Below are 22,534 nucleotides of genomic sequence, written 5' to 3'. Positions count from 1 at the left end.
AACTTTAAGCCTATTAACTGTTTTCTGTCATTCAATATCCTCTTTTTGCTGCAGTTAAAAATCTGCAAAAGTAGAGTCTTCAAACTAAGATATAATGACTCTGTCAAGCCCAGTTTCAAAAACCATGTGACAACAGTATATTGACAAGTTTAAACATATGCTCTATAGCAGAAATAGGGAAGAAATTCACGTATTAATTTATCCATGTAAGATTTATTAAACATGTAACTTCGTTGGAACCAACAAAGCTACTTTTCATGTTTTTATAAAGTTATTCTTTTTAGATATTTAGATTAACCAGATAATCTTATCTTAGAAAGTTTCTGCAGTACTGTTACATTAGTTCCAAGTATACAAGTTGTTTCTATGCACTACCTTCTCAATCCTATAAAAGAAGTCTTTATTAACAAAGCAATTTCTAACACATTGCTCAAAAGACACACTAACGTTGTGAAAGGCATTTTGTTGGATTTAGTCCCATTTTAGTATCCCCTTAAAAAGTTTGACTGATGACTCTGGATATTCAGCCAACAGTGTTGTCTCAAAAACTTGCTTGAATTTATCTAAAAATTCATAGTCAGTGCTGAATCTGAACTTGTTTGCCCAAAGCAGCACCGTCCCTGGCTGGGAAAGGTACACCATGGTGGTGAGCAGCTTGTCCAGGAAGTAGTGATGGTAGACCACGTCTGAGGCTAGGACATAATCATAGTAAAAAGCTGACTTGGGAAAGTTTTTGTCCAGGTCTTCACCCCATACCAGTTCTTTCACTTCAGGCAGATGTGCTGTACATCGTAGTGTGTTTTTTAAAAGATTGTATTGAAGGTTTCCCAGGACATCAGGCAAATCTGTTGCTGTGACTTGAGCTCCTAAGAGAGAAAGAAAAATTGCAACAGTGACCTGGAAACATCTGGGCAACCACAGTGTACATAGACACAGGGAGAAACACAAGAAACAACGGGATTCCTTAGCCTTGGCTCTGTTGGTGGGTGGGCTGGACAGGTTTGACCTAATGTGGGCTGGCTCATTCCTCCCTGTGGGTGGTCCTGTCCTGTGCACTGTAAGATGGTGAGCAGCCTCCCTGGCCTCCAACCACCGGATGTCAGTAGCTCCCCCACCTCACCCCACCCCCGAGATTGACAACAGAGACAGTCATGCTTCTGGACTCAACTTCGTCCCATGGAAACTGGTTGATTGGAGTTTATTAACCTCTCTGAGACTCAGTTATCTTTGGATAACAGCAGTAATTCCTGCTGCGTGACATTTTTGGGAGAGTCACTGAGTGAAGTCAGGGCCAGGCACCTAAACCACAGCCTGTCATAGAGTAAGCACTTGCTATTGTTACAGTAAAGGTCTGGATAGTAGGTCAGGAATAAACAAACCTAAAATACTGGCCACAATGGAAACAAGGCCTGGTCCAGCACCAATTTCAAGTATTTTTGCATCTTGGAAATTCAGTTCCTCGGCATGTTCCTCCAAATACTGACACAAAGCCGTAGCCTGAAAAATAATTATAACTTTTCATGTGGGCATTGGAACGTTGGAAGTCAGTAGCAACCCTTTCTGGCACCCAAATTTAAATACTAAAAGACATGTTATTACATATGTTCAGTTTATATTCATAAGAACCCAAATGTACACTCAATGCCATATATAGACCTCTGAAGTAAAGAAGTTATAATAAATTGCATCTAAGGAACTGGGGAAACAGATTTGTTAAAATTGCCTCCATCAGATTTGCTCAATCTCCAAAGCATAGGAAGAATGGTAGATCAGCTTAGCTCTTTCAAATCAGGGCAATGTTGGGCTGAAAAAACAGCACCTTCTTCCACTGGTTTAATCATGGGTCTCCAGCTGCTTTAAGAATGTTGTTTTATGTTAGAATTCTTTCTTGTAAGTCAGTTTTTTAAATTATAGAAATAATTTTTTTAAATGTCATTTTATAAACTTGAACACCTCTTTCCTGACTCCTTTACCAAAATTCAGGTTGGCTAGCGCTTTGCCGTATTGAACAACGGGTTAGTGACTTTTTAAAAAGTGGTTCTTCTAAGAAACAGACTGTTCAGAAATTGCTTCTCAGACTTCAGTGTGCAAAAAAATCCCCTGGATAGCTTGTTAAAGATGCACGTCCTCATTCAGTAGGTCGAGAGTGGGACTCAAGATCCTGCACATCTAAACAAGCCCTGACATGATGCTCATCTGCTGGCCCGTGGACCCACTTTGAGTAGTAGCAAGGAGATTTTTTAAAATGTTTTAGGTATCAACATTTGGTTATATATATAACAATTATAACTAAGTTTTATATATAGTATAAAATGTTTTATATATCAACAGTTATATATAAACAATATATAACTAAATTGTATATATAATACATAAAATGTTTTATATATCAATGTTTAGTTATAACAATATGTAACTAAATTTTATATAATATGTATAAAATGTTTTATATATCAACATTTAGTTATATATATAAAAATATATAACAATCGTAATATATATAAAATGTTATATATCAACATTTAGTTATATATATCAATATATAACTAAATTTTATATATAATATATAAAATGTTTTATATATCAATGTTTAGTTATATATAACAATATGTAACTAAATTTTATATAATATGTGTAAAATGTTTTATATATCAACATTTAGTTATATATATAACTATATATAACTAAATTTTATACGTAATATATATAAAATGTTTTATATATCAACATTTAGTTATATATAACCATATATATAACTAAATTTTATATATTATATATAAAATGTTTTATATATCAACATTTAGTTATATATATAAAAATATATAACAATCGTAATATATATAAAATGTTATATATCAACATTTAGTTATATATATCAATATGTAAATAAATTTTATATATAATATATAAATATCAACATTTAGTTGTATATATAACAATATATAACAATTTTATATATAATATATAAAATTTTATATATCAATGTTTAGTTATATATAACAATATGTAACTAAATTTTATATATAATATGTATAAAATGTTTTAGATATCAACATTTAGCTATATATAACAATATATAACTAAATTTTATATATTATATATAAAATGTTTTATATATCAACATTTAGTTATATATCAATATAGAACTAAATTTTATATATAATGCATATAAAATGTTTTATATATCAACATTTATATATATAACAATATATAATTAAATTTTATATATAATACATATAAAATGTTTTATATATCAACATTTAGTTATATATATAACAATATATAACTAAATATTGTTAGTTTTTTATACAGGAAATCAAACATCCCTTTCTTCTTTATTCATTCTCTTCTGCCTCCGCCTTCCTCTAACCTTTCCACAAAGAGTAAAGGGTATTTGATTTGCATTGATTGCTGAGGTGTTTACATTTATGGCCATGAGGAATCAACTAGCAGTGCCCTGGATTGGAGAGATTAGGAAGAGCTGTGAGAAGAAATGGCAACGTTACTTAAATTTGAGTATAAATAGCCTCGAGTAAGGAATGTGAACACTGAGATTTTAAAAAACAATGAACTCTATGATTTACTTACACATTTAGGCCCTAGCTAACGATATGCCCCCATCTTCCTCTGGACTCTACTTTCTATTTGGGGCCCAGTTTGGAGTGGGGGCAACCAGGATGATTTGAGACGTGTCACTCTTAGGATTACCAGTGGTAGGTTTAGTAGCCAACCTGATCCTGTATGTCACTCCATTTCATCTTCATCTGTTCATATTGAACTGCCACAAGCAAAGATGAATATGACGCAGTCATCTCTACTGTCTGGGAACTCAGTAGTGGGGCTTGGGGGCCATGTCAGCCAATTACAAACTGCATTCTGGGGAGGTAAGTGCTGTAGAGGAAGCGTACAGCAGGTTGAGGGGAGAGGGATCACCACAGAGCCGCCGAGGAGTCAGGGCCGACTTCATGGGGCCGGGGAGAAGCCAGCTGGTGTGGAAGGCCAGGGTGGTGGGTGAAATAGCAACATGGGTGTGACATAAACAGCACCAACCGCAGCACACTGCAAGGAGCTCCAGAGTCTAGAAGGGAAGTTTTAAAGAAAGGAGTTCTTTGGTCCTTAAGGAAAGAAGAGTAGTATTTGCAGTGGGGGCTGGGGGGAGGAGGTCAATATCAGGAAGAGAGTGTCACCTAGAGCCATTCAGAGGGCAGCTCTGAGAAACTTCCTGGAGATGGCTGCAGGCGTCCTTCCTGGTGCCCTGCCCTGTGAGGGGCTGACCCCAGGGTGTCATCTGGAGACCAAGCTTTTCTCGGGAACAGCTATGTCTTTTGACATTGTAAACAATCCCCCCAGCCCCTAGTCCTGTTAGCAAACTCCAAAGGGATCTTTTCACAGAGTTGCACCTGAAGTCGCACAGGAAAAGGGTACCATCCCACTCTAGATACCCTTCTTAGGCAGCTTTCAGGAAACAGGTTTCGTGAGAGGCTAGTGTTTGGTGCATGAATGATACCTTGTTCAGAATAAAACAGTCAGGTGGACAAATATTCTTTTTTCAATTTCTGATCTCTTCGTTTTTATTATTTTTTAAAAAGAGAGATGGGGTCTCACTATGTTGCCCAGGCTGGGCTCAAACTCCTGAGCTCAAGCAATCCTCTTGCCTCGGCTTCCCCAGGTGCTGGGATTATGGCGTAAACCACATGCCCGGCCTCTGATCTCTTACTACACCACTTTATCGCTACACCACTGCTGTCGTCTATTTGCCAAATGTGTTACAACAGGAAGCTGTGAGTAGTTTGATGATTTTCAAACTTGTTTTTAAGGCAAAGAAAAGCCTTTGGTTGAAGGAAATCATATGCATAAGGTGTAAAAATAGAGCTCCCTGTTTGGGAGTGAGTGGAGGTCGACACCCTAAGAACCTGGAGCCCTTTGGCTACCCTTCTCCCCATCCTATGTCATCACCAGATGACCTGAGGGAGCCCTGTGGAACCACTGACCAGGGCTACTCAGTGTGGCGGCCCTGGCCCAGCAGATAGCATCCCCCGGCAACGTGTAAGAAATGCGCCCCACCCCAGAACTCCTAAATCAGAATCTGCATTTTAACAAGACTGCAGATTGAGAAATTCTGATCTGGAGCCTTTCTAAGCACTGACAACGTTTGCAGTGGGAAAAGCAACAGCGCTGGCTCCGAGGGCCACTGCCCAACTTGGCTCTGCCCTGCACCCCAGTCGAGAGCTTTACCACGCCAGCAGACGGGCCTGCATCCCCATTTCCTCAGCTGAAGATGGCAAGAATATTACTTTAATGAGGACAGCTCATTTGAGCTTACACTACGACTTCATTTAATCTCACAACCTGAAATTTAATTCTCACAATTTTGACAACCGTGTCAGGAGTGCTGTAGACATTACCACCACCATTTTAAACATGGAAATGAAGGCAAATGGAGGTGAAGTGAACATTTGTGACCACCCAGCCCGGAAATGGCAGCTTTTCTGACTCAAAATCCAGAGGACTGCCCTCATTTCAGCGCCATCCTCTCAGGGCTGTGACAGGGGTACACATGCCACAAAGTCATGCTTCCAAATGTCCCTACCGGCACAGCCCCCATGGAAAAGAAATGAATGGCTGGTGACCGGGCGCAGTGGCTCACACTTGTAATCCCAGCACTTTGGGAGGCCGGGGCGGGCGGATCACTTGAGGTCAGGAGTTGGAGACCAGCTTGGCCAATATGGTGAAACTCTATCTCTACTAAAAATACAAAAATTAGCCGGTCGTGGTGGCACACACCTGTAGTCCCAGCTATTCGGGAGGCTGAGGCAAGAGAATTGCGTGAACCCAGGAGGTGGAGGTTGCAGTGAGCCGAGATCGTGCCACTGCACTCCAGCCTGGGCGACAGAGCGAGACTCCGTCTCAAACTTTAAAAAAAGAGAGAGAGAGAGACAGAGAGAGATGAATGTCTGAGGGTCGATGGGCATGTCTCGGAGATGCCCACTGCAATATCTAAACTCTAAATCCCGGGGTTTTTTCTTAACAATTTATATAAGTTTTGCATTCCCTTCCTCATGTAGCTGAGTTTATTTAATATAAAAATAATGTTTCAAGAAACAGAGCTTAAAGTAAAACCAGTGTTTCTGAAAGAAATACTGTTTTTGCTGATCCCAAGCACACCACCAACACCCCCCAGGGGGCGAGAAATTGAACCTCAAATTGAGAAGCACAGGATATGAAGGAACTTGACAAATTGCCCAAGGCAACTCAGAAGTACGGAATTGTTATCTCCAGAAATCCTGACATCACAAACGTGACACTTCTCTCACCCCTGGCCACACCACCGCTCCGTAACTCTCTATGGATTCCTGGATGACGATCTCCTTTCCTGCAAACCGATAATGCTCCTGAGTGTAGCTGGCGTAATCTGTAGGAACAAACGTCTGGAGGCTGTGAAGAGATGCTTCTATCCTGTTGGGTTCTGTGAAGTAGAAAAATAAACTGGAGTTCATGATTTGTTAAAATCCAGTGCAAAGACACACTTGGTACAACTGCTAAGACGTCATTAGATTGAGCGACCTTTCCATAAACACAGGGGATGATGCTATCAAAGAGAACGCGCCTGCAAATTGGCACAAAATTGAATTATATGGGATGACGGGGACATTTGGATGAAATTTGGATGTGACATTTTTATCACATGACAAAATACCAAAGAATGCTCTGGGCCCTTTCTTTATTTAGGGGAGGACAGAAGAGGTGTGGATCCGTCCCCACCGTATGTTTTGCTGATGGAAAAATGGCGAACTTACCAGCAAAACTGCACAAATGAGCTGTCTGGATACAGAGAAACTAGGTAAACACAAACCTGCCTTCCCCCCCCCCCCCCTTTTTGAGACAGAGTCTCACCCTGTTGCCCAGGCTGGAGTGCAGTGGCACAATCTCAGCTCACCACAACCTCTACCTCTCAGGTTCAAGCGATTCACCTGCCTCAGCCTCCTGAGTAACTGGGATTACAGGCGTGTGCCACCACGCCCAGCTAATCTTTGCATTTTTAGTAGAGACAGGGTGTCACCATGTTGGTCAGCCTAGTCTTAAACTCTTGACCTCATGATCCACATGCCCTGGCCTCCCAAAGTGCTGGGATTACAGGCGTGAGTCACCGCGCCCAGCCAGACCTGCCTATTTTTAGGTCTTGAAGTGAAGTAACATTCCCACATGTTGGCTGGAGCGTGTTCCTTCAATCTTTCCTACAATCGCTGCTCAAAAGGTAGAGGCCACCCAAGCCCAGCCAGCCCCACATCCCTGGGGGAGGATGTCAGCTGAGCTCTGGCTATTAAGTTACTATTGCTTTAAATACTCCTTTAAACCCATGACCCACGCTAGCAGCTCTCAGATGACATAAAATGAGAGGAAAAGAGCACCTGATCGGGCCGACATCAAGGGATCACAAGTGTTTGCAGGTTTTCCAGAGTGTTTAGGAATAAAAAGAGCAGCGAGTCAAAGTGTGCAGAAGAAGGACCAGGAGCAGAGGAAAAGGTGTTGGTCCCAGATATGGGAGAGAATTAACAGTGCGGAGACTAGCGGGGAGGAAGGTCAGTTTTGTTTGCATGAAACCTGCCTTTGTGGCCTGGGATATGACTGTAAAACGTTTAACAGGAGGTAAAACATGGGCTTTGGACAAAGGTAGAGGAGGCAGACGGTGAACACCGGAAGTGTTTTAATCTGAACTAGGCACTCAAGGTGGACGGCAGGAGGAGGTGAATACGAGGCAAAGGGAAGTGGGTCTTGGGAGAAACCTGGTTAGCAGAGCATCCCTCAGGTCAGGGGCATGGCCTCTGGGTGTTTCAGGTCTCACTCATTCCATACACACTGGAACAGTTCCATGGCACTGCTCTGCCAATGCTAGTGACAGCTCCGCAGTAAGTAGAGGGATTTGGAGTGAGCCTTTAGAAACAGTCACAACAATTTGACAATGTCTGTTGAATCTACGAACAAAACGCAGAGCTTGTATTTTCTATGTCTGTATATATTTTCATTTAATTTATCTAGAAATTCGTTTTTTGTTGTATAGTACAAAAGTATCAGTGTGCAGCACACTGAAAAAAATGGGAATGAAGTGACTCATTTGTAAATTAGCATCACGGGTGCCTTCAGTTCTTCAGAGTGTTTTCGCCTGGGACTTTGATTTAGTATGTTCTACCACTTTGAAGGAGAATTCTCTGCCCTGACAAAAACGGTGAGCTTCCAGAACCCTGGGACCTCAGTGAACTTGCAAGACCCCTCTAATAAAGGTAGCCAATTCAGTCCTGAGACCTGTCCTCTGCTGTCACCTGTCCTGGTAGGAGGCTGCAGGGAGGTTGTAGGAAAAGGAGGGAACCCTGTAGCTCTCCCCACCTCTTTTGGGAAGCCACTGACATCTAACAGAATCCCAGCTCCTACCACACAGAACTGAGGGACTGACTCTGGATTCTGGTTCAGAGGCAGGAAGAAGGCCGAAAAATAGGGTGATTAATGTTTAATAATCACTTCGGCAAGAGGGGAAGAAGTGCTGATTGACAGGTTTTGACTATTGCTCCGGAGTGAATACTCCCACCGTGCCGATTTCGGAGAAGCAGCATGATGTTGCTGGGGAAAGACGTGCAGCGCCTCGCCACTGTGTAGTGTTCCTACCGTACAGACACCACAGGCACGATTAACCTCGAGAGCATAGATATTAGGAAGAGGTAATAGAATAATTGATGATGACTTTTGAGTATTTATCAACTTCGGTTTTAATATACCTTTGTCTTTAATATCCTTTGTCTTTAATATAATCTGTTTAATAATAAGATTCTAACTTTAATTTGAATGATGGTTATATATAACAACCAGCTACAAAAATTGCTGAAATTCAGGTGCCAGTACAAGCCATCACCAGCACACTGATGGGTGGTGGCTCAGAGTATCAGGGACCTATACCAGCCCCTGCCGCTTCCCTGCCCTGCCCCACTCTCATCCAGGCCATGCCTGTCCTTCCTCCCATATGTCACCATCTGGGGACTTATTTTTCTCTAGAGACTAGGAAGAGTAAGTAGGCTGATTTTGAATGGCTCATCATTTCACAGGTAAATAAACTGACAAATATTAAGCTTGACAGCTACACTTTTCCAATCAACATTGCAAGGAAACATAGACATACACGTATTCTCTCATAAGACCCTGTGAGGTTCTACAACGATAAAGAAATGTATGCTTATTACACCTGAGATATTTTCATTTATTATATCTGTGCTATTCTGATAGTTTTAGAGAGATCAGATTTTCAGGTAAGTTAGAGTTGCATTTTTATGTAAACAATTCAGTAAAAATAGACAACATTCTCATTCATTAGTATTGGGATGTATTTTTTACCACCTTTAATTATAAACACTGTAAATGCTGCATCTTGGCTTTTATTATGTTATTTGTTATGTCTATTATTTATTTACAACTGAATTCATGCCCAGATATGTAACCCTAAACTCTTACATTGTCCTAATGGGAAAATACAGTTTGATTTCTAAAGATTCGCTATATGACAAAGCTGCCAAGAATGTATTTTGGGGAAAAGCAGAAACAAACCTAGATTTTTTTTTTCTTCTTTTAAGTTCTTGTTACAAAAATATAGCAAACTTAGATCTATACATGCAATAAAAACAAATGTGTGAACTCTGGTAAGTAAATAATGAAAAAACAGGAATTACTTTTAATAAGGAAATAATGAAAAAACAGGAATTATGTTTATGCTTGCAAAACAGCATATTTCTGCTAAGCTTCATTATAGTAAAAAATCTAGTGTTAAAAGGAAATGGAAATTCTTGTCACTGAAATTTACTTGAACATGTCATCGTCAGGAAAGCAACTGAGGAGAACTGTTGAAGTGGTGAAGAAGGAGGTTACCTTCTAGGGCTCCCCCGGTGCTGTCTTTCTGCGAAGCCCCCTTCTCAGCCTCTAACCAGCCACCCGGGGAGCTCAGTCCTTCCCCCCGGCGCCCAGGCTGCTGCGCGGAGCTCAGACACACGTCCATAGCCGGAGCCTGCTGAGAAGAAAATGCTGGACAAGGCCCGAGTCGCTCAGCCCAAGACATTCCCGAAGGGCTCCGAAAGGTGTAGCTTATCTGAGCTGAAAAGAACGCCTGCTTTTCAGCTTAGTTCCCTGAGTGAGCAAAGCAGCCACCCAAGGAGCTGTTATCCTGGCTTTGCAGAGCAAGATGCAGAGAAACCATTCTTCACGAACCTATGTGCTGAAGAAATGCCAAAACAGCAGCTTTGCCCTGAAAACCAGTTTTATGTTGCTCAGGGGCCTACAGCAAGTTCTTTTTTCTTTTGAAAAGTTATTCTTTGCCATCCTCCTCCCCACTCCAAATATTGTAGCCCATCACTAAGTTCTGGAACTCCATACTGTATCTCTAATAACTTTTGGAATTGAATTGTAAAATCTGTCCAGACTTGCATACCACTGGGGATGCGTGTGGATTCTGGGGTTAATGACATCATGGATTAGAAGCTGGGATTTGGAGCCAACACAAGGCTGCTCTGCTTTCCTCCGAGGCTCTATTGCAAGACAGTAGACAGCACTGGGACCAGGGCCAGGAGCTCGACTTGGCTCCCTCTCTAACACTGGGCAACTCACTCAGTCCCTCAGGGCCCATTTCCTCATCAGCGAAAAGGCGATCATAATATCTGCCTACCTCCTAAGGCTGCCGTGAGAAACAGAAGAGTGAACGTGACTATTAAAGCGCAGGAAATGGTACCTGGTCCAGAACAAGAGACCTAGCTATTGGGATCATTGATTGGTCCTAAAATAACGATGCCTGACATTGCTGGAGGAATTTTCACATTGTTGCTGCACATAGTTCTTGAAGGGCTCGATGTGTATTCGTTGAATCCTCACAAAAACCCTATAAGGTAGACACTGGCATGATGCCTTGCCTCAGATGAGAGAAATTCAGGCTCAGAGAGATTGAAAACCAGCACAAGACCAAGCGCAGCTGGCCAGGGATGACGCCAGGAGTCAGAGCCAGGATGGGCCATCCAGCCCAAGTCTCCGTTCTTACTCAGCAGGCAGGACGCAGCCCAAGTTGCCTTGGTTCGAACTTGTTTTTCCATGCCTGCTTTGTCCTGAAATTTCTCATCATGTTTTGTGTATCTGAAGTCTACACCGTCACAGTGACATTTTCTGGTCCCTTTTACAAAATGTAAATGGTTCTCATCTGTGTTGACTGTCCTGGGTTTATTCCTCACACACAGAAGTTGCCCATCACATTGAGGTTCCATCCAACTGAGGGTGGAAACTGGACACGCCAGCCATGCCACGACTGACTAGCTCACCTAAGACCAGCACTAAATCCAGCCGTGCAGGCACGAGATTGCCCTCAGGGAACAAAGCATGAGAAAGAGTGCCAGGCCCCCACCATGTGAATAATTCTGTCTACACCTGGGGGAGGCTGTGTGCCCCACACATGCCCGCACAACAGATTTCAAAGCAATGAGATTGTGGTGGAAGTAACGTGGCATTTTCATTGACTCTAGAATCAAGTAATCAACTACTTGCCCCAATTTTCCAGCTCACCAAGTCAGCCAAGAATGCTCTACCAGGCTCTGCTTCACAGGAGGATTTGTTTCTGTTGCAGGCATTCACTTGCTCCTTCTTTCCAACATTCTCACAGCTGCAGGAAGTGGATTGTTCCCCCTAGAAAATAGCAGACTGGTTGTTAGAAAGTATCTGGAGGGCCCGCAGTGTAGACGTCTCAGCACCGTGGTGAGAAACCTGCCCGCCTTTGACTCTTGCCTGTGCCATGTACAATCCAAGTAAATCATGTAGATGACGGTGACACCTGCTTCATACTATGGTTATGGGAATTAAGAGGGGTCGCCCATGCAAAGCCTCCTGCTCATACAATATCAACTGTTGTTATTGTCTTCAAAGTTACGGAGGAAATACACAGTGTGACGCTGTATACGGAATTTCAGCCTGTCACCATAGGAACGTGCACATTAAATCTAAGGCATCTTCATTTTCCATGCAAGGAAAGAACTATTTTCAGTCAAATACCAGGGACAGTTGTCCTTGTGCAATGAAATGGTAACCTCTCCATCACTGTAAATGTGATAAATTAACTATTCCCAAAGACAGCTGTGCATTGAAAAGCCGTCTGCAAAAGAACTGCTATAGTCTACTAACTGACTGTTATTAGTTCAGCACGTCTATGATCTACATCACGTGTTCATAGTTAATAAAGAATTGGAAATGACTCTTTGTTAGTAAGCCCAAAATAATTTTGAATTGTTAAACATATCTTTACCTTATGCAGCAGAAGAGATTGGAGGCTTCTGTGCACCTTTAATCCCCAATGTTTTATATAGGTCTACACCTGAAAGGATTAGCATTTTATGAACAAAAGCCAGCCAGTGGAAGCCCAAGTTATTTAGGGTAGCATTATCTACCAGTCCTCATAGACACATTACTTTGCTAGAATTCTCTTTCTCTCTTTCTCTCTCTGTCTCTCTCTCTGTCACACCCACACACACAGACACACACACACACACACACACACACACAGTCCTAGCAACATTAAATGGAATTCCCTTCAAAAGTTTCAGGAATATCACTGTAACATAACAGAGGCTACCCTCGTGGCATCCAGTTGCTGCGATGTGGTTGGAAACGTTAGACTTCCAGTTCACTTTTCAAAGAAGTGGGTGTTGGAGAGTTGCACAGACCTGTGAATTTTGTGCTCATTTGCCAAACTCCAGTAGCCACAGGGAGGACATGCCCACCCAGGCTCTGCCTAGGACCCATATCCTGGCAGCCAGAAAGAACTCACGGATCTACCAAGAGGAAGGGAATGCTTTTGGGAGGAAGAAAGGAGAACATCTATCCATGAGAAGGGACAGGAGTCAAAGGCTTAACGCTGAATCCAGGGGATTTAGAAGGAGCAGAGGGAAGAGGAAATCAGAAAACCTCTTCCAAGAAAAAGTAAGCCATTGTGATTTATGTAATTGAAATAAGGGACAGTCGAAAGGGAAGGAGGAAAATCATGTGCTCATTTGTGAAGCTCAGAAACCCTTAAAATAGAATATAGGTCATGTAAAGTAAAGCCTCAGACAAATGGGAATTAAAGAATCATTTGTGATAGGCTACATTCAACCAGGGAGTTGGATGAATGGTGTTTTAACTTGAGTAGATATAAAAGCCCTTTTTTGTTTGTGTACCCACCCTTGGCACTCGTTTCTCTGGTGTCACTATTTTGTGTTCTTTATGTCAGTTTCTTTTCACTCAGGATGTTCATGTAGATGTGCTGTGGTCCCATATAAATCACATTTCCCACTTTCCTAAATGATGGGTGATGACCTGGCATTTGTTCTAGCTCTATCGTTCTAATGCTTTCTTATTCCCCAAATGCTTCTAGTCTGTGATCACATTCTGCATCTCTGTAACTTATTTCTTCCAGGTGTCATCAGTCCCTATGAGAAATAGCAAAAAGATGGCCATCAGTACAATTTTACAAAAATCTTTTAAAAAAAGAATGTACATGAATATGTGTGTGTATATTTATATACGTATATACACACGCATAGACACACATACGCATTCATTCTACAAGCTTTAAAATGAAGCAAAGGACAAAGGAAAAAATGTTGATCTCCTTTGATTCTACTATCTAGAGAAGGAAACCTCACGAACATTGTTTTTGCATCAACCTCTAGGCTTTTTTTTTTTTTTTGGCATAAACTTTTTAAAAGCTATTTTACTGAAAGTGTGACTTGATAGAAACATGTACCTTTGTAACCTAGCATCCTATTTTTAGGATGAGTTCATGTCCTTTACAGGGACATGGATGAAGCTGGAAACCATCATTCTCAGCAGACTAACCAGCAGACTAACAGAAAACCAAACACTGCATGTTCTCACTCATAAGTGGGAGTTGAACAATAAGAACATAAGGACACAGGGAGGGAAGCATTACACACCGGGGTCTGTTGGGGGGTGGGGGACTAGAGGAGGGATAGCATTAGGAGAAATACCTAATGTAGATGATGGGTTGACGGGTGCAGCAAATCACCATGGCACGTGTATACCCATGTAACAAACCTGCACATTCTGCATGTGTACCCCAGAACTTAAAGTATAATAAAAACAAATAACTAAATAATTTTTAAAAAGAGTTCCTTTTTAATACTTTCTTCAAAGCCATCTTTTAGATAGCTGCTTTAAGATACACATCAGAGCTCTATTGCCTGGAGCTAGACCACGGTAGATCAAAGGCTCTTAAATGCTGGACTTAACTGTAGGCAGACTATGCCCAAATCTCTCGGAAGCTTTAACGTGCATGAACTCTAGGCTCTGGCAATTCTTGTTTGCAGGTTTGAGAAGGAACCAAGACGTTTGAATTCCCTGTCTGAGAATTGTTCCTGACATATGGTAGCACCTGGCACGTAGTAGGTGTTGTGGTTGCTGAATTTGTTATTGAGTGAACCTCTGAGTGCCCAAGCAGCCAAGGGGATGCTCCAAAGGTTCAGGGAGCGATTGGCGGGAGGCAGGGCAGGGAGGGGACAGGGCAGGGACATACAAGTTGTTTTCAAATACTTGAAGTGCAGCCCATGAAAAGGATTAGAACTCCTGCATGGCTTCAGAGGGCACGCTGATGAAGTCAGTTACCGGGAAGCAGATTTGGGCTCAACAGGAAAGAACTTTCTAACAAGCATAGCAATGGAACAATTGATCCCAAGAAGCCTACATAATGGAAAGTGGGCCAGAGTTGGAGTCAGAAGATACAAGATTGGATCAAAGTCTCCATAAGGAGGCTGTCCATGTGCTGTCACTCGCCTCTCTCCGTCAGGATGGGCCCTGCCCTTTTTCCTACGGAATCTGGTTCTCTTGGGCTGTGGTTCTCAAGGGGGAATCCTCCCCTCCTGCCAAGGGGACATTCAGCAATTTTGGGGAGACATTTTTAGTTATCACAATAAGGGGTGGGATGCTGCCAGCATCTAGTGCATAGTGGATGCTGCAAAACCTCCTACAATGCACAGGGCAGCACTGCACAGCAAAGAACTACCCAGCTCAGAATGTCTACACTGCAAAGGTCAAGCCACCCTGGGCCAGGAAAAGGATCAGCATTGCCATGAAGGGTAAACCCCAGTTGCCATCCTAGATGTCTACTGACTGAGTGATGTCAGGTGAGTTGTTCTCACCTCTCCTGTGTCTCAGTGTTCTCAACCATATGGTGGAGGTGGATTTGCATTGATAGAGGGATTAACACAGGACCAACCCTGAGCTGCATCTTCCAAGCATCCCAGAAGCCCCCATCTTACTTAGTTTGGTTTCTCAAAGAAGGAGACACAAAGGCAGGGATTTGAGTGAAAGCATTTTATTTGGAAAGTATGAATAACACAACAAGGAAAGTGGACACAACCCAGGGAAAGGGTGACATCCTGCCACACGTGTGCCACAAGACCAGCAACAGGAGCAGGTGACCAGAGTTTAGCCCCATGGGGAGACACTGGGAAAGGAGGCAAAACACACACTTCAGAATTATTCCACTCCAGCTTCAGAGAACTCTGGTAGTATTTTTCCACCAGGACCTCAGCTGCACGTGCAGAGCAGCAGCCGGGGCACTCCAACACGTCTGAGAGACGTGAGCGAGGCCAGGACAGCATCTGCTACAGCTTCATAAGATGCCGTGATTCCTTTCCAGAATCATCAGGAGAAAGTGAAATTTTATACATCTGAAAGAATCTGGCACAGTGCCAGGTGCTTAGAAGGTCCTCAATAAATAAATGTTTCATATTATCTTGTATGTTGTTCAAGCAGAGGGTTGAATCCACAGGGTTCTTTGGAAGGGTTCTGGGTCACTCACCTAATCATATGGAAAGTTGAGCATCTGAAATCGTCCCAAAAAACTTCATTAAAGTAATCAGGGAAGAAGGGAGGGAGAGACATGAGACTGAAATAAGCTTGCAGCACACCCAGCACTGATCGTAAGGGCAGCCTGTTCTCTGATGCACTTCCTTGTTGTTGTTTGTCTCTTGTCCTAGAATCACATAGACCTGTTACAACATTATAGATCCCCTTATCTGCTCTTGAGATAACAACTGGAACCTTATGAAATGTTGTTTTCCTTTGAGATATTCTTTCACATTCTGCATGCCACTAAAACCACCAGCATCAGCAGGTCTGAAGGACCCCACAAGAAACTGACTCACCAAAGCACACAGGCTCCACATCCTGATGATTTCATCCTCCTCGCCCTGACCAATCAATGACCCCAATTTTCCAGCCCCTCACCCTCCAAGATCCCCTTTAAAACCCCAACTCAGAACTCTCGGGGAGATGGATTTGAGGGTCTCCTCCCATCTCCTTGCTAGGAGCCCTGCAATCATTACACTCTTTCTCTGCTGCCTCCTGGCTGTCTCAGTGCATTGGCCTGTTACTACACAGTGGCATATGAACCTGTTGGTCCCATAACACATCAGGCCTTGAGATATAAAGGGTACAGGGCTGCTCTGGTTCCAGAGATCTCAGCAGCAGGAGTTCACGGACCTTCTCTTTAAACATTGCCATTGAAGGCCACAACTGCAGTCACCATCCATCACTGTGTATCTATGGTCAAGATTCAATGTCTAGGGAAAAAGATTCTAAGTGCTCTAACTTAGTCCTAAGTTCACCCCTATAGTCAGCCCTGGGTTGTGTGGGAAGCCTTGCAACAAATCACAAAGAGCAGGCTGGCAACTCAAAAAAGGGATGCAAGGTCATAACTCATAACAGGCAAGGGTTATAATAGCCCTCCTACCCTTCTTCTCACCCAGTGCATACATACTTCCTTATTTCCATAAATAAAACCTCACAATGGAGACCCACCCTTTCAACAGTGGAAAATAACCTGAAGTCTCCTCCAGCTATTGCAACTAAAAGCAATGGAGTTGCACTTCCCCAAGTCCAAACCTCTAGATGATGTCCATTTCTCCCCTGGCTCCATTGTTTCCTCCATAACAGGCACGTGATCCCAGGGGACCCACTGACAATAACGTGATTGGCTGTTTCACCACAGCTTGCCATGGGCTGCTATTCTTGTTCCCATCCCAGAATATCAATAGGAGGCCCATTGATTTCCACACTGATCTTTCCTAAAAGGTCCACAAAGCAAGAGATACTGATCAGACAAATGTAAGACGTATTCACCATGCCTACTTATAAGGAAGACTCAATGGGAATTCCCTCCCAGAGAAGTGAGGGTTTAATTGTAGACACAGACGTTCTTCAAGAACCCTGGGAACCACTGACATTTGATGTGTGTGATTTTCAGTGTGTAAAGGAGAAAAGGTCATAGTGAAATCAGGCAATTTCATAACTTCCGGTCCCTCAATTAGCTGATAACACAGTGAGCCAAAACTCAGAACCCTATCTGTCGAACGGTCCAGGGCTGCTGCAATGCCCCCTGACCCAGCCCTGCATTGGCTAGACTTCTGGGGGAGTGCCCTGAAAGCAGCCGCTGAGACTGGCAGCTGCTTCTATATGGGATGCAACGATTGAGGCCACTTAGAACACCTGTGCCTTGGGATCTTCAGATGGGATTCTTCCTGCCTTGGATTTGGCTCTGGTAACAATTAAATCCTGTATCCACTCAGGTACAGTGTCAAATCTCCACCTGCAGAGAAAGGAATTTTGTAAACTAAAATTTGTCAGACTTATGAACATGGAAAATTTTACTTCTGTTTCGTCTTAGATGACCAACATTACCAGTGAAGAAGGGAATAAAGCATAGAAGTGAAATAATTCAATAGGTTTGGAAACCGCAGTGAAGTTATAGTCTTTTCATTTTAAAAATAGCACATGACTGTCCCTAAGCATTCAAGCCCCACGTTTCACTGCAGGGGACGGCCTGGCTGTCCATAAATCACCTGCCTTGTAAAGTGGCTCTGATCAGAAGGCCACTCTGATCTGTGTTGCCTTGATAAACTTATATGCACTTTGGAGAATTAGACACACTGAGTTGTTCACTTCTATTTTTTACTTTCTTTCCCCAATCCAGTCCTTAAAACAGATTTCCCCTCAAAGAAATTTTATTGTAATTTTAGAAAAATCTCCAACTGAAACCACGTGTAAATCACAACTGGTAACTGCCAGGTTTCATGTTATCAAAATAGCCAAGAATGCTTTGCAGCTGAGCTATAAGCATGTGATATCAATTACATGGAGGAACGCCGTGCTTGGGAAACAAGTTTGGATGAGAAAGTCTGACACTGAAAATGTGCTTGAAATAAGGGATACTCTGGTAATGACATTGATTCTATTTTCCACTTTAATAAATGATACCTTTCGGCAGCTGACTTTCATCCTCAGATAAATGAACTGAAATAAATGTATCAGTGTGGAAACACCATCTCTTCACAGTGATTCAGCTTGGAAGCTGAGGAGGGGCAAGGATGCCTCGGTTCCTGTTTTACTGTGAGGCCTGGGAAGCAGCGGGAGAGACTGACTGCCCCATGACTCTGACACCCTACGACTCCCAGCCAGGAGCAGATGCTTCCAACGCTGTCCGTTCTTTCCATAGTCTCGTCTGCTGCTTGGACATGACACTTTTGAGAGGGGACTTAGTTGTCACTAATCATGCTCCGATTTTAGCAACAGCAGTTGACCACTGTTCAGAAAGATCATTTTTTCCCAACAGATTTCTATTAGGAAAGAATGTGTTTACCTGGTGGAACTATTCTGGGATGTGCCACAACGCAGAATTCCTTTCATTCCTTCCCCCGTTCTAGGGGAAGGAATGGACTCAGTTGGAGAGACATGTTCTCCCATGAGGCCATGCTGTCAAAGTTTGGGGAGAAATAGGCTGAATTATTTAAATATCTATCCAGGTGAGAAGCAACAGAGAGCCTGTTGCTTGGAAGCTGAGCCCTCCCCCTTTCCAAATGAGTGGCCTAGATGCGCCTCTTCAGCTCTGTGGTTCTGTTTCCTTCGTCTCTGAGAGACATAGCACCTTTCTCATACCAACTCCAGCAGGTTCTGGAAGGAAAAGCCTCTGGGAACTTCTCCAATCTGCTTCGCCCCCATCCTCTAGTAAAAAGCAAAGTCTTTGGATGGAGAAATAATGAAGCCATTCAAGGAAGCTGCCTCCATAGCTGCACCTTCTCATGGACAACCACTGCCCCTTGCGTGCAGATCTTATATGACCAAGACAAACATTTAGGGCACAAACCACTGAGATGCTGGGGGTTTGTTATCACACATATTTCTAATCTAGCCTGATAGTGTGGATGTGTGTGTGTGTGTGTGTGTGTGTGTGTGTGGCTGTGTGCATACTCTTGTCAAATGATTATTCTATAAGCATGAAGAAAAGTACAGGCCACATCCTGTGATATTAGTGGGAGGTGAGAAAGAGGGAATTTGTGTGTAATTTCTCCCTTTAACAGACTAAAGAAGAAAAACTGTATGATCATCTTGAAAGATATATAAACAAGGTTTGGTACAAGTCAACATCATTCATGGTCTTTTAAAACCAATGTAAATATTAGGGGACTTTGGCAGGGCCCAGTGGCTCATGCCTATAATCCCAACACTTTGGGAGTCTGAGGCGGGCAGATCACTTGAGGTCAGGAGTTTGAGACCAGCCTAAACAACATGGTGAAACCTCATCTCTACTAACAATACAAAAATTAGTCTGGTGTGGTGGCGGCTACCAGCTCCTCTGGAGGCTGAGACCGGAGAATTGCTTGAACCTGGGAGGCGGAGGTTGTAGTGAGCTGAGATCGTGCCCTTGCACTCCAGTCTAGGTGACAGACCAAGACTCTGTCTCAAAAAAAAATGTGTATATATATGTGTGTGTGTGTGTATATATATGTGTAGACTTCATAAACATGACAGTACTTGTCCACTGAAAGCCAACATTAAATATATTCATTATTTATGAATGAAGGAATTATATTATATTATATATTATATTATATATATTATATATTATATTATATTATTCATTATTATTTATGATAATAAATAATGGAGGAAAATTACAAAGACAAAGACAGGAAAAAGACAACGATATCCACTGTCACTGCTCCTGTTTAGCATTGTGCAGAAGTCTGGACAGTATGATAAAAGCAAGGAAATGAAATAAGAGCTGTAACAATAGGAAAGGAATCAATGAAAGTTTCATGTTTGTAGATGACATGATTTTCTATCTAGAATATGCAATAAATTCTATGACAAACTATTTGGAAGGAATGAAGGAGTTTATCAACTGCGTGTAAGATCGTGTACAAAAACAGCATTCTTTATTTTCTTTTTTTTTTTGAGATGGGGTCTTGCTTCTGTTGCCTAGGCTAGAGCGCAATGGTGCAACCTCCGCTCACTGCAGCAACCTCTGCTTCCTGGGTTCAAGTGATTCTCCTGCTTCAGCCTCCCAAGTAGCTGGGATTACAGGCGTGTGCCACCATGCAAGGTTAATTTCTGTATTTTTAGTAGAGAGGGGTTTTCACCATGTTGGCCAGCCTGGTCTCAAACTCCTGACCTCAGGTGATCTGCCTGCCTCGGCCTCCCAAAGTGCTGGGATTACAGCCATGAGCCACTGTAACCAACCCCAAAAACAGCATTCTTATATACCAACAACGGAAATTTAGAAAGGGATCTTTTTAAATATCCCATTTGCTATATAACAGAAATTCTAAAGTACCATGGAGTAAAATATATTGAAAGATGTTACATGAAATTGTTTTTTTCTCAAGATCTTTCCCTGTAATTGATGGAGAGACAGCTTCAAATAAATCCTCTCATTACAGTGGGATAGAGGTAACATGAGCTATCATAAACTACCTGGTTATGACAGTTACCAAATGACACCTTTCTTTCTATAGCTGATGACTAGATCTTCAGCAAAATAAATCAGAAGCTTTTAGAGCTTCACACGCTACCCTTCTCCTTTCCCCTCCCCGCCCTCTTCTGCTCCTTCCTCTCCTTTCCTAGAGCTGACTCAATGAGCAGCTGGAACTTCTAGCTCTGAGGGTTCTAGGTGCCCCGTAGCCAGGCTTTAGGCCAGAAAACATCAAATTGCTTGGTGCTGCCACAGTTAATTCACTGGGGTTCTTTTTCTCTCTCTGTCTCCAGCTCTGTTTGCTTTTTGTTGTCTTTAATTACTCAAAGTTAACTGCAAGTTTCATTTAGTTTTGTCAAAATAAATGGAAAGAAAACCCTGAAGCAGGAGATGAATGTAAACTGGGAAAATCTTGCAAAATCACAAAGATAGTTTTTGGCACTTCTGTTAAAGAAAACATTGTTCAGGGATGCTGGTTACAGCACAGTAAAGCAGATGTTATTCAGGAGCATCAGGGTTGGTGGAGGAACTATGGCAGTGAGATTTTGTGATGGGGGAAATGGGGCTTGTGAAAATCAGTAACTTAAAATCTAAGCGTTTGGAACTTTAAATTATTTTGACCTTTAAAGGAATGTGATTATGGGACCTGAGTCAGGCGAGCAGGCAAACATAACCCAGGCAATTGAAACCTGTGTTTCTCTGATTAGAGATTAGTCTTCTTCCTTCCCTATGTTGTCCCTACTTTGTTCTATTAAGTGTAAATGACTTAAGGGCCCCGAGGAAGACCTCCTCCCTATTCACTGTGGATCTTCATTGTAGATAACCTTTCTCCCTCCCTTTCTCACACAAAGGCTTTATGGCTACCACATAATATTGTCTAAAGATGCAATATTAAATATACTGTTTTAAATTGGGAAGAAAATGCAAACAAACAGAAAACAAACTGTCACTATTTAAATTGTTGTAACTCATAAACCAGCCTTGTATAGAAAACGTTATAATCGAACTAAACTTCTCTGTTTTCTGCCTGTATAAGCAAAAGCTTAATTTTTAATGTCAGAGCACCCACTTCATTTCTCTGCAGTCTGTGTTTCCTGGAAGAATATTCTATCTTCTCAGCTTTTCAAAGCCTAAATAACCGCTTTCAAGCTGGGTTCTAATTCTTCTGATTATTTCAAGCTGACAGGGTCAAGTTCTACCACAGCAGTGCCAAGTAAGAACTTATAGTCAAGGAGCAGGGAGGGGTCAGTGGATAGAAAATTACTATGAGGTAACATCTGGGTAAGGGGGATTCTGGCTAAATCGACCTAACAGGATTCTTGCTGAAGACAGATCGGGGTATGAGATGTCACCTAGGGGATGGTGGAGGATGAGGAACCTTACCTTGAAGATGAGGAAGATGGAAGATGATCAGATATCAAAGGTTTTGGCTAAACTGACTTAGCAGGGTTCTTGCTAAAACTAGATTTCACAAGGAAGTGCACAGATAGACCAAGAAGTGGCATGAGGAACCTGGGTCATGTGAGAATTTTTGTGCCTTCCAGAGACAGAGGGCACTGAAATAGATACATTTCTCCCTGAGACGGAGAAAGTTAACCTTCTAAAACCTCTGGAATGAAAGATGACATTTACAGCTTATCTCTTAGATTTCAAATGCTATTGTCAACTGTAATACAAAAAAAAAAGGATCTCTCTCTTCTCCCTTTCTAACAGGTTGGG

At 42.2% G+C, this 22,534-nt stretch overlaps 1 protein-coding gene across 2 annotated transcripts; it reads right to left on the bottom strand.

Moving 5' to 3' along the window:
• Positions 1–197: 197 nt before the first annotated feature.
• METTL21C (methyltransferase like 21C) lies at positions 198–22,014 on the bottom strand. Of its 2 annotated transcripts, none has more exons than XM_023218091.2 (5): positions 21,885–22,014; positions 9,907–10,059; positions 6,315–6,466; positions 1,380–1,497; positions 198–866 (listed from the first exon to the last, which is right to left on the bottom strand). In XM_023218091.2, exons 2-5 carry the CDS (start codon positions 10,031–10,033, stop codon positions 472–474), a joined length of 792 nt encoding a protein of 263 aa, XP_023073859.1. In that variant the 5' UTR covers positions 10,034–10,059; positions 21,885–22,014; the 3' UTR covers positions 198–471. The 2 variants fall into 2 exon arrangements, with proteins under 2 accessions (XP_023073859.1, XP_026313131.1); XM_026457346.1 differs by lacking the exon at positions 21,885–22,014 and adding an exon at positions 10,463–10,550.
• Between the last annotated feature and the right edge of the window lie 520 nt (positions 22,015–22,534).

The sequence above is a fragment of the Piliocolobus tephrosceles genome, chromosome X (genome assembly GCF_002776525.5).
Source record: "Piliocolobus tephrosceles isolate RC106 chromosome X, ASM277652v3, whole genome shotgun sequence".
In the NCBI taxonomy this organism is placed as follows: domain Eukaryota; kingdom Metazoa; phylum Chordata; class Mammalia; order Primates; family Cercopithecidae; genus Piliocolobus; species Piliocolobus tephrosceles.
Note: the sequence above shows the minus strand (reverse complement) of the source record. Positions and strands in the feature narration are given on the sequence as shown.